General features: G+C 32.4%; 1 protein-coding gene across 2 annotated transcripts in view; it reads left to right on the top strand.

Annotated features, from left to right (window-relative positions):
* The window catches only part of Abcd1 (ATP binding cassette subfamily D), a 77,195-nt gene extending 75,963 nt beyond the window's left edge, over positions 1 to 1,232 (top strand). For both annotated transcript variants that reach the window (XM_089710241.1, XM_089710242.1), the window contains exon 15: positions 29 to 1,232. In XM_089710241.1, the coding sequence (XP_089566367.1) occupies positions 29 to 188 (160 nt within the window). In that variant the 3' untranslated portion in view covers positions 189 to 1,232. The remainder of the gene's footprint in view (positions 1 to 28) is intronic.
* Positions 1,233 to 13,492: the final 12,260 nt, after the last annotated feature.

The raw sequence follows: 13,492 nt of genomic DNA, 5'->3' as shown, positions 1-13,492 counted from the left end.
CAAATTAAATTTTCATATTTTATTTCAGGAAATACCACACACACGTCTTAGAATTCGACGGCGCGGGAAGCTGGTCTTTCCGGCCCTTGGAAAAGGACGCGCCCGCCATTACACCCTTAGCGCCGGCGGCGATCGAAAACACCAAAACTAATACAATTACTGAAGTTACTGAGAAACCAAGCGAGTGAACATACTTTACATCATACGGCAGAAACAACGCCATCTATATTCAATAATGGGAACTTGAAACAGTTATTTGTAATAGCGCCATCTATTGTAGAAAAGTTAAAACTGTATAAAATTTTAAAACAGCGCCATCTATGGACGGCAGGATGGTACTCTCAACTTTTTTATTTGGCGCCATCTGTTACAGTTGTGGAAAAATTTATACACACTGCAGAATTATAGTGAATTTATAATTATTATTATTATATCCTAATTATAATAGTGGTGGACTGGTGGTGTAAATTTTAATGTGAGATTGTGCGACGAGATTATGTACTGTGTGAAAAATCATATTGTACAGCTTTATAAATGTATGAACTTGATCTAGACAATATGCGCATGAATGGCTAAAAGCTGTATTATGAAATAATAAGCATGTTATGTTTATTATGTACACGTTATTGAGCGTAAGAAAAACTAAACTGTTACCTGACACTTAGGTTTGAAGAAATGTGATAGTGATTTTGTGATTTAGGTTAATTTTAAGTACTGATAATAAATATGTCCGATACTTGTGGAATATTATCTGATTAATGATTTGTATGGAATAGATTTTATCATTGCACGGAGAATAATTTTTGGGTTTTGTTCATTGTTGAAACTTTTCAATTTGTAAAATATTATATAGTATAGAATTTTCTTAACTAAAATTGTCTTGTAAATTTTGCAAAGGTTTTCAAAAAATACCAGTGCGGTGATTTTGAATGAATCATTATAATCAGCAATCCAAATAATGTTATTGTTAATATTAATTTCTATATATTATTATTATCATAAAGTAAGGAATGAAAAATTTAATGAGAATTAATGAATGTGGCTGTTTATCTTTTTTTATTGATTTATTTTAGAGATTTTTATACAATATTGTCAAAACTGTGACATTTTTATTTATTACACCAGCATACGTATAGTAAATGTGAATATTTTTGTAAAATAGATAAAAATATTTTGTATGGTAATGTGCAGTGATATCGCGGAGAGATAAAATAAATGGGGTTTTATATGAATGAATTGAATTTTTATTTACATCCTTAAAATTCTTACCCAATATGCACATATTTGACCAAGTGGCAATTATCTAGCTCATGTACCGTGCGGACTACGGTAAAACTGGTAAAATACCTACTATTTATTTTTAGTCTTTGGAACATGGATAGTCTAAAATGGTTTAAACTCTTAGTAAATCGTAAGACACGGGTTCGAATCCCGTCTCCCGATTGCGTATTTTATGCTCTTAAAAATTAAAAGAATTAGTAAAAATCAATTAAATTAATTTCTTAATCAATTTAGTGGCTTTTGATTCATTATGATTATGAGTTTTTCTTTAGAGAAGTTACAGTTTTTATATTTATTCTAGATTTTAAGACAAACAACAGTTTAAAGATTTTATTTTAAGCTGACTAATCTAAAATTATTTCGGTAAAACTATTATGAAATGAATTGACCGCAACTATAGTTATAAAATTCCGTCAGAGCAAAATTGTACGTCATAAAATTATCCTTAAAAAAGGCATCAATACTAATTTTCCTAAAAACCACCCATGCAGGGATATAATGAAGATTTCTGAAATTCGTTATCATAATATCCTTATAAAGTCACACAGCTCCCAATCTGAGGTCTATCATTTTCTGTTTTATTTAAAGTACGCTAATGTATAATGTTAATCGATTAAAACTAAAATTTTATCATAAATCACCCAAAATAAACCTCATGGAAATCAATGAATTATATTTTGAGATTACCGCGAATAGATAAACATATGCGGCAGTATATTTGTTTATATGATGCCTTTACTATCGACTACAAACCTATTTAGTAAATAGCACACCTAAGTAATATGTAGGTATTTAATACCTAATATCAAATCTTTTATATTTTTCCGTTTTCGGAGCGGTTTTTTTGACTTGGTTATTTTCACAGATCACAGAAAATCTCTATGGTTATTTTATTTAATATTTTTTAGTGTATTTTTTTTATTGTAAAATAGTTACTATGGCCACTTTCTGCTCCTTGATCTACATGATAGTTACCACTTACCACCCGCACTGAAGTTTGTTAACACGAATCAAACGAGCCCAAACTCGATAAAGTTGAGTCAATTACTAAGTTCATATGGCCACCTTCCGATTCCATCATCAAATCAGCTCAATGTCATGATCATTTTTCATCGCTATATAATTAACATACGTATACAATATTTCAGCAATCGCCAACTGAGAAGTGAATCAAAGTTACTTGCTAGTGATAGATTTCAATTATCATCGAGAACAGACAAATTTTGGTCTTATAAAATAAATAAAAAAGACGTGTGGCACTCGGGGACTGCCGCGGTAAAGCTATTGCACAGCATGCCTTCAAGCCACACCTCCGCGCCCGTCGGGGAGTGTGAAGAGGTTTTTGGTTACGCAATTTCTGGATCAAGGCCCGCGATAGAAGCTATGCAATAGCTTAAAACTACTGGGCCTACCCGAAATAAATTTTTATGGGACCAAATCGAAACTATTCCGCATCAAACAAAATAAGAATCTCGTAAATCGGTTCAGAAACCTCGGCGAAATCGGTGTAAATACTTTAAAAAAAATATAGCGACATGTCTGTGATACCGACCGAATTGAGAACCTCCCGCTTTTGCACGCCTCATAAGCGAAGCGTTGAGGTGGGTACTACTGTCACTTCGCGCAAAACATCTGATTTTTCAAACTTAAAATGTCTTTATGTATCATACATTGCACTTGTAAGATAATACATACACACACATATTAAGAAAAAAACACTATTTTTAACGTTCATGATATTTTTGATGTCATTTTTGTTATTTAAACTAGTTAAAAAACAGTTTAAAAAAGTTCTGTCTTGGACATCCGTGTGTCTGTATGTGCGGATCCTTTTTCTTGTTAACACGATAGTGACCGAAATACTTTACTAATCGAGTCTTTTTTTTTCTCTTACGCTTGAGTATGCTCAGGAATAGAACCCTTTCATTTTTCAGGGTCTGATTCGATGTGGTTTAATTGTTATTAAATAAACAAAAATAATAATTAATAAATATTTATTAAAAAAAAATTATGAGGCGTGCACTTTTGGATTTTCCAAATTATTTTTTATTTCCACCCCGTGTGATGTTTGATCTAACTTTAAAGATAGGATAGGCTACTTATGAATTAAAATGTCAAGAAAGATAAAATTTAGATAAACTCTATACTACTTGATTTTTAGATGGTTTAAATGTTCTCTAAATCTTTAATGATGTTAAAGTTGTCTATGAATTGTTTGTACATTGTTTTAACATTTTTTACTAAATATAATAATTGAAAAAAATCTTAGATGTAATTAATTAATCAGTTTCAAATGAGCAAATGCTCGCTTTATAATTTTACTAGCTTTCCGCCCGCGGCTTCGCCTGCGTTTTTAAAGAAAAGCCGCATAGTTCTCGTGGGATTTCCGGGATAAAACCTATCCTATGTGTTAATCCAAGTTACCCTCTATATGTGTACTTAATTTCATTGTAATCAGTTCAGTAGTATTTGCGTGAAAGAGTAACAAACACACACACACACACACATCCTCACAAACTTTCGCATTTATAATATTAGTAGGATATTCATCTGTAAAATCTTCTCATAGGGTTGAAATGAATAAAAAATTAAAACCTTAATAATACAACTAATTCAATTTTCATATTTTATTTACAGGAAATACCACAGTCCGCACACACGTTTTAGAATTCGACGGCGCGGGAAGCTGGGTCATTTTCAAAATATTTGTACATCACGAAATTGTCAGTAAACTGTTTCGTTAGGAAATGTCAGGAAGTTGTAAAAGTAAGGCTGTATTCAGAATAAGGTAATATTACATATAAAAAAGTAAGAAGTCACTAGTTAAAAAAAATATATATTTTTAGTTACAAAATAATCAACAAACAATCAATTTTTATAATTCTCTGTTTGCTTTTCCTTTTCTTTTCTTCTATCATTAGCTTCTTTCCATTTTTGTCTTCGAGCTTCTTTTTCACTGTCATTAAGATCTGATATTTTTCTTTGTCTTTGTTTCACTTTCTCGAGCTGTTTTTTCCTTTTCTTTTCATATTTTTCAGGGTTTTGCTTTTTTAGTTTTTCAATGTATTTTTTTGCCGTTCGGCACCGGTTAGCGGCATTCTGAAACTAAAAAAAGCTGTTGGATATATGTATTTTGAATAAAAATAAAAACAAAAGCATCACTCGTGTGGGTGGAAAAGCGATCAACACTAAATGCAATAAGGCAAGCGTTATCCCATCAGAAACCACTTGTAAAATTGGAGGCCAAGACTCACTGATCCGCTTTCACTATAAAAAAGTTATCAGATCCCAGGAAAAGTCAAGTCCCTAAGCCCGACTTTACTAACCCTACATCATGGTTTAAAAAGTATGGCCTGTAGTTACAAAAAAATAATCTTGAGAGATTTATTGTTTTTCTCCTTTATTTTTATTCGTTACATTAATTTAACACACATTTTAATATCTTATTTTCATACTTTACACGTGAGACCACAGCTTTACCGTCTACAATTTACTGACGTCAGTAAATGTCAAGAAATTGTTCGTCAGTAACATGTAAAAAATAACCTAAGAAATACTTTTACACAAAACATAATCACATTTACCATTAGATTGAAAGTGTAATCTGTTACTCTAGTCATAATTTAAGTATATTACAATTGCGGTAGGTGAATTCTTCAAAATGTACTTACTTTTGTTGAGAATACGTCGTTAGGAAATTGTAACTAAATTTTTTGCACAGCACACTACTGGACTTCTTCCATGTCTGGACGACGAACAAAATGGCGGCGCGTTAATGTGACCTTACTTTTGGTGACATGACCAGTGTTGCCAATGATTAGAGTTAGATTCCTCTTCTTTGTGATACAAGAAGTTGGTTAATTATGTCAATAAATCAGTGTCACGAAATTGTAACGATTGATAGGGACATTTTTATAATATGTAATTCTTCGTTTATTTAAGGTAATTTAAATAGTTTAACCTATCAGATATAATACTTCAAACATTGCTTTTTAATTATGATACAAAAAAATAGGAAGTTTCATACAAAAATTCTGATAAAAATATTGGTTTTCATTGTCGTCCACATAGGGGACAATAAAAAAATGTATGGAGCTTTTTTTGTTACTTTATTTTCACATTAAATTTATGTAAGAATTTGAATCGCAATTCATTGCTTTTTATCAGAAATGATATGCAGTATGCTTAAGTTTAGTCTGTAAAACGTTAACAATGATTTATTTCAGTCGTAACCATATTTTTTTCGAAGATTTTTTAGGGGGACAAACATTTTGTAGTAATGTACAATTATTTTGAAAACGACTCAGCTGGTCTTTCCGGACTGTGGAAAAAGACGCACCCGCCATTACACTTTTGGCGCCAGTTGCAGCGGCGATAGAGAACACCAAAACCATATTTTATACCATTATTGAAGTTGCTGAGGCACCAAGCGAGTGAACACGCTTTACATCATACGGTAGAAACAACGCCATCTATCTATACTAATATTATAAAGAGGAAAAGTTTGTAATTATGTAAGTATGTATGTATGGTTTTCACGCATAAACTACTAGACCGATTTCAAAAATTTTTTCACCATTAGAAAGCTGCATCTTCACTGAGCAACATAGGCTATATTGCATTTTCAAAAAAAATTAGGGATCCTTACCAAAATGCAATAATGTATATGCAATATGCCTTAGTAAAAATGCTGTCATCGCGTGCGCTGCGGAATCTATTGAAGATAGAAGAAAATAAAAATTTTCTACGGTATTATAGAATGGATCAATATCTACAAGAAAGTCCGCGAAACCATATGTCCATCTTCAGTAGTTATGTTACTACAACAACTTTTTTACGTTTTCAAAGTAAATAGAAGTACCGACAGTAATCAAACCATGTTAACCATACACATATATTAATCCTTATCCCATTAAATTATGTTTTATTATAGACTGTTTCAATACCAGCAAAATACTTTTTAAATAAAAAAATTGGATATTCCATTCAAAAGATATAACTAAATTTTAAAAGTGTAGGTATAATGAGCAGCCGTAGTGCGGGACGGGGTGAAGGTGATTTTCATGTCATTAAAAATTAAACCTATAGTCCGACGTCCGTTTTCACTGTCACGATATCGCTATCTATGCGGGTGAAATATTAAATAACGGAAATAGACAGTTATTTGTAATAGCGCCATCTATTGTCGAGAAGTTAAAACTATTTCAAATCTATAACAGCGCCATCTATCGTCGAAAAGTTAAAACTACATAAAATTTATAACAGCGCCATCTATTGACAATAATGGGAACTTGAAACAGTTATTTGTAATAGCGCCATCTATCGTCGAAAAGTTAAAACTACATAAAATTTATAACAGCGCCATCTATTTACAATAATGGGAACTTGAAACAGTTATTTGTAATAGCGCCATCTATTGTCGAAAAGTTAAAACTAAATAAAATTTATAACAGCGCCATCTATGGATGACAGGATGATACTATCAACTTTTTGATTTGGCGCCATTTGTTACAGTTGTGGAAAATTATACACAATAATTATAGTGAATTTTTTTAACATTCCATCTGTAAGCAGACCGAAAAATAAAATAGATAGAAACATTTTGTCTACCATTTGTAATGATTTTATTAGTGGGGGGTATACGAATTATTATAAGGTGTATACGGATGCATCCAAACACAATTATGGTCTTGGTGCCGCCTTTTATGATGAGCAGACTCTAGAGTTTATGAAGTTTAGAATAGCTGTGATAGATAATGTTAATATTTCAACCATGCATCTAGAGTTACTCGCCATTGTTGAAGCCCTGTCCTATGTCTACTCTCTTAATACTAAAAAAACGGTTATATACACTGATTCAAAGAGTGCCTTATACCACTTGGCTCAATGCACCTCTTCAGCAAGAGGTCTCCCTGTAGCCTATGAGGCTTTGAAAATAATCTATAATTTTCAATTAAGTAAAAGAGAAGTCATTTTGCAGTGGATTCCATCTCATACGAACATTATAGGCAACGATAAGGCGGATGAATTGGCGAGATTAGGTGCTTCTGACGGCATGGTTTTGAATATTATACCTTTCTTTACAGAGTATCTACCATACCTACAAGGAACGATTCAGAATTTGTGGAAAGATTACTTTGATCGTAGATCTAGAGAGAAGGGTATCTGGTATAGAACCATGCAGTCGGAACCTTTAAGATGTCCTTGGATCTGTAAATGTGATTTTAAAAGACCCGAAATTGTGATTGCTTTACGTCTTCGCTCCGGGCACATTCCATTGAATCAGTTTAAATATCTTATGCGTAAATCGAATACAATGAATTGTGCACAGTGTGGAGTGGTTGAGGATGTTTATCATGTCTTGATGGAGTGTGTCCGGAACCAAACTGAACAGAAAAGAGCCCTACCAGATGACTATTTAACTAAGGTTGGATTTTGTAATAGCTGTCTAGCATTCCCGATGTCGGACAATGCAAGACAGCTGTATAAGCTAGGTAATGTGTATTTAAATCAGAGCTAATTACATGTTTTTGAGGACATACGGAGCGACATAATCGACTTCCGACTAAGCTCCTTAAATAAAGATTAAAAAAAAAAAATTATAGTGAATTTATAATAATTATACCCTAATTATAATAGTGGTGGACTGCTGCAGCTGGTGTAAATTTTAATGTGAGATTGTGCGACGAGATTATGTACTGTGTGAAAAATTTATAAATGTGTAAAATGATGAACTAGACAATATGCGCATGAATGGCTAAAAGCTGTATTATGAAATAATAAGCACGTTATGTTTATTATGTACACGTTATTGAGCGTAAGAAAAACTAACTGTTACTTGACACTGAGGTTTGAAGAAATGTGATAGTGATTTTGTGATTTAGGATAATTTTAATTGATAATCTTTATATATAAAAATTTTAATCTTTATATATAAAAATGAATCGCAAAATGTGTTGGTAAGCGCATAACTCGAGGACGGCTGAACCGATTTCGATAATTTTTTTTTATTATATTCCTTGAAGTACGAGGATGGTTTTTATGTAGAGAAAACGTATATATGTACCACGGGCGAAGCCGGGGCGGACCGCTAGTTGATAATAAATATGTGTATGGAATAGATTTATCTTTGCACGGAGAAAATTTGGTTTTGTTTATTTATTGTTGAAACTTTTCAATTTGTATAAAATTAAAATTATACAGTATAGAATTTTCTTAACTAACCAAAACTGTCTTGTAAATTATCCAAATGTTTTCGAAAAATACCAGTGCGGTGATTTTTAGTGAATCATTATGATCAGCAATCCAAATAATGTTATTGTTAAGATTATTAATTTCTGTATATTATTATTGTCATAAAGTAAGGAATGAAAAATTTTACGAGAATTAATGAATGTGGCTATTTATCTTTTTTTATTGATTTATTTTAGAGATTTTTATACAATATTGTCAAAACTGTGACATTTAGGCCCAGTTTCATCAAGTTCTGTTAGTTAGTTTAACACGCTGTTAACTCTTTTAACGGGACATCAATGTAAGGGAGTGTCCCACCATGACCTAATCGAGGATTAGTTTCCTTAACACGGCATTATATTTAACCCGTGGCATAGAGGCTCTTTAAATTTTTAACAAGCGATTAGAAAAAATGATTTGAAGTTTTCTTGCTGTCAAGATGGACTCTGCATACTACCTATTTTATTTTTGTAAATGAAGATGTGTTGGATGATTTGTATAATTTGGATTATATAGTGCGACCGCGACGGCCCAGAATTTATAAAGACGTCGTCATTGTTTCGAAGAATATGATGATGTTGATTTTAGTACAAGATTTCGTTTATCAAAACAATCGGTTTTGGAAGTATTGCAATTAATTGAAGATAAACTCGAATAACCGTCGGATCTGTAAGTAAAACTATCTCGTGAGGTAATATTTATATTTATGTGCATAAAAGGTTCCTTCCTACATACTGTATTATTTTCAATTAAACCATAATAATCCTGTGAGTCATGTCAAATCTAGTATTGAATACCAATATAGGTACTTAAAATGTAAACTTCACCACTACTCAGGTAAGGCTCAGGCCTCCTCATGATTATGAAATGTACTTATCTTAATTTTAAATTCTGTTTTAGGAATCTATCAGTTTCACCTACAGACCAACTGCTTATTGTAGTGCAGTGCAGTGATGGCTCAGTGGTGAAAAACATTGTGAGGAAACCGACATATATCATAAGATAGCGTGGTGGATAATGACCTGATCCCTTACCGTGTTTAAGTTTAAGTTAGCACTACCAATCCCATGTCCCAGCAGTGAGAAAGTATATGGGCTGACGATGATGATGATCCTAATTTAATTTAAATGTGACATTGTTATAGAAATATGTAATTTTTCATGTTACCTAAATAAATAAAACTTGTGTTTTTATAAAACATTTTTATTGTACCCTTAGATTGTACCTATCAACATCATTCAATAAATAGGTTATAACAACTAGATACTAGGTTATTACAAACAAGAATTTACTATTAATTTACTTTAAATGTATCTTGCTGCTTTGTATTTATTTTTCTTGTTTTAATTGCTCTTCTAGTATGAGATCTCTCGCACTTTCCTTCGGACTCCGAATTTTTTTTCGTAATTTCAACCAGATCCAGTTTACCTTCGACCAAGTGAAATTGAACCGCGATTTTTCTTCAACATTATTGTATTTATTCAACTCAAAATAAAATTAAAATAACACAAGAAAAATCACAACAAAACAATCTCCAAATAACATCAAACATTTGTAACCATGGTAACGACCAAATCGTTTGACATATAAACCAGCAAACGTAAAAGTTTCTACATGATTATTAAATTGTATACTGTGTTAGAACATTTCAATTTAGTCTGATTACCAAACATGACAGTTATTATACAACTAGAACAAATAGCCCCAACGTGCGAAACTATGGCATTATCAACTATGACATTTTGTTTCGGGCGGTTTAAAATACGAATGAATGATTCGTGAGTCGCTCAGTTAATGGTCGATTTGATAATCGGCTGTTAGATTTCCTTCTTGGGACCTGTAGAGTTGACAACGATGTTAAAATACATGTTTAATTTGAAGCTCGATTAATAAATGTCTGATTTAGAAAATAATGGTGAAATTGGGTCTTAATTACGTTTATAAACACCAGCACACATATTATAGTAAGTGTGAATACCATAGAAATCTAAATAACAAGACACATAGAAGGGCTATAATGTCATAATTCGTATGAAAACCGCTGTCGCCAAAATCAACACATTCAAACCGAAAGCTAAACAGTACACACAAGTAAACTAGGTATGCCTTTTATTGGACAGCTTGATTTTAGTGAAAACTAACTTATCTATTAAATTAAGCTTTTGAATATGTATCCTAACGCACGAATTTACGGTTTATTTTAGAATAACATCCCTAAGTATATGAGACTTTTTGCTCCAATACGAACGTGATAATAAGAATGGTCGACTGTGTCATTCATTGTTATTTCGATTACTATGGTGACACTCGTAATACTTGTAAATATTCTATAATTTTAAGGAAAAACGGCATTATTTCTAAAAAAAAATATTTTCCGATGAAATATTATTCCTTTATAAGTATAACTACAACTTGTGGAAGAATTTCCGCAATGGGAATTGCTGAAACACACCATGTACATACACTCATACGTCTCCAGAGCAACTGAACAGTGATGAATGCATTGGTGATGTGCAAATCACCTGAGTGGCGACAAGGTCACGCACGCTTACGACTTCTAGTGTCTTGTTATTTAGATTTCTATGGTGAATACTTTTGTAAAATAAATAAAAATATTTTGTATGGTAGTGTGCAGTGATATCGCGGAGAGATAAAATAAATAAATGGGTTTTATATGAATGAATTGAATTTTATTTACATCCTTTAAATTCATGCTCAACTGTCGAATGTCACGTGTCAAATGTCACGTGTGTCGAATTTCACGTGTGTCGAATGTCACGTGTGTCGAATGTCACGTGTGTCGAATCTGTAATGAAAAAATGTTGTATAGTAAAAGTTGTTCCTCGAAAAACAATCTACAAAAACAGTCTAATATCATTTCTTCGTAAAATGATAAAAAAAAAGTTTTATTGAAAAATATAAATAGCTCTAATTTCTGAACATTTTCGCTTATAACTTTTTTATTTATAGTTCTACGACAAAAAGTTACTGAATCAAAGTTGTAGAGAATTTAATTTGCAGCAAATAATGTTACCATTGCTATATTATCAGATAAATAGTTTAAGGGATATATCGTTAAAACCACAGACATGTATATTTAAGTAGACAACGCAAGTACCGCGATCTGTATGAAAACCAAGCGTGTCATATTTTTTGTACTGACCTTGACGCGTTATTACGTCACGAGCGCTTTTTAGTGATGTTAATTTCATTTTACGCTAAATCGATTAGGCCGCCACTCGCGCGGCGATTCTAGTATCGTCCTATCCCATCGAAGTAAATCGAAAGAAATCAGATCAAACTAGATCTATGTCTAAGAGGTAGTCAAATAAATGAATCGTAATCGATTACTAAATCGATTCAAGACAGAAAAATGATAATTACCATAGACAGAGGGATGATAAAATAAAGTTATAAACCTTTTAATATTCTAACAAGTAAACTAATGTGTTTTAGCCTTTTCTTACATATGCCCATTGAGTTACCATGTACTACGTACTAGAGAGGCCTTCGAAAGAAAGTAATGAAACTGTCAATCAATCAATCTTTATGTCCCGTTGCATCGATCCATTTTCCTTTTATGTTCGGGTTACTTGGAAAACTGAAAAAACAAACATAGTCTAAGCAATAAGGAGTTTTCTTAAAAAACTCCCAAGATGACACTTTAACTAATGGCGTCCATGTCATAATATTTATTTTTAGTACCTTTGTATTAAAATACTTAAAAGTTCTAGGTCAAGTCGTATTAAATGACAAAAAAAATCTATGCCTTTTTTTCTGAAAAATTGCTCCTTCAAATTATCATTTTTCTGTTCGATTATAAAATCGATTAGAATCGAGAACTGTTGCATCAAATGAACATCACTAACCACAAAATTGGACAGAAAAATGAGAACAGAAAAATGAGAAGACGCTATTCATTGCTTGTTATCATACGACGCGATCTTTACCGTGCCAAGTAAAAGCCGCAATGTATTCCGAATCATTTCGTATGATTTGGTATCCGTGTTTGTCACGATCGTTTTCCACAGATATTCTTTATTTGATTTTAAAATAAATAGTGCATAATATTCTGATTAGAAAATTACTTACCGGTGGAAGGAAACATCTATGCTAACTCGGCCACTCACAGCTGTGGAGTTTCTACAGTTTATAACGGCGCAATTCGGCATTTTACTTTATTCAGCTTCACGTCTTTCCTTGGCGAACTGCAAGCGCGGACTGAGTGTAGGCCAGCGTCAAGTAAGTTTCATAACCTTAGCTTGGACACGGGAAGTACAAACACTCGCTTAGTCTATCTTGATACATGTCTGTGGTTAAAACCATTTCGACCGCTATTTTCAAGATGGCGGCCATGGGACAAGGGTGGCGACCCCACAAACTTGGTTTTAGCTTCACATTGACCCCCCCCTACACATCAAAAAAATAAAATTGCGTCCTCTAAAAAACGCAAGTTCAGGCCTAATTCCTAAAAAATGTAACATTTCAATGGACAAATTCTTTTTTTTGCTATTGACTTGATTGGACTAATATTTTATCTATGATCGAATAGCCTGTACCACTCAGAGCAATAAACCCTCAGAGGAATAAACCTGCTCTGACGTGCTCTGAGATTAAACCTATTAGCGTGCTATTAGCTCTGAGCCGTAGAGTGAGAATGGTTCATTCTCACTCTACGCTCTGAGCTGTACCATCTGACATTTGACAATAGCCAGCAACTTTTAGTATCATTGACTTTTTACAGATGGCGCTAAAATGAAATTTTTATTTTCTGCTTCTGTTCCATTAATTACTTTTTATGTTGATTTCATTATTTATATTTACATGGTTATTATATTAAATTAACAAAAATATGGATTTCATATTAATATTTTTTCACAAACTTTTAATTCAATGTTGAGCGCACACTTATTTTGTCTATGAAAAAAGAAAAGAAACGTCTAGTCCATGGATTCATTTGACAGTTTGCTCTGGGGCT

Source organism: Colias philodice, chromosome 24 (genome assembly GCF_061535455.1).
Source record: "Colias philodice isolate Cphi_HAF_F1 chromosome 24, ilColPhil1 Martin Lab GWU primary, whole genome shotgun sequence".
NCBI lineage: Eukaryota > Metazoa > Arthropoda > Insecta > Lepidoptera > Pieridae > Colias > Colias philodice.
Note: the sequence above shows the minus strand (reverse complement) of the source record. Positions and strands in the feature narration are given on the sequence as shown.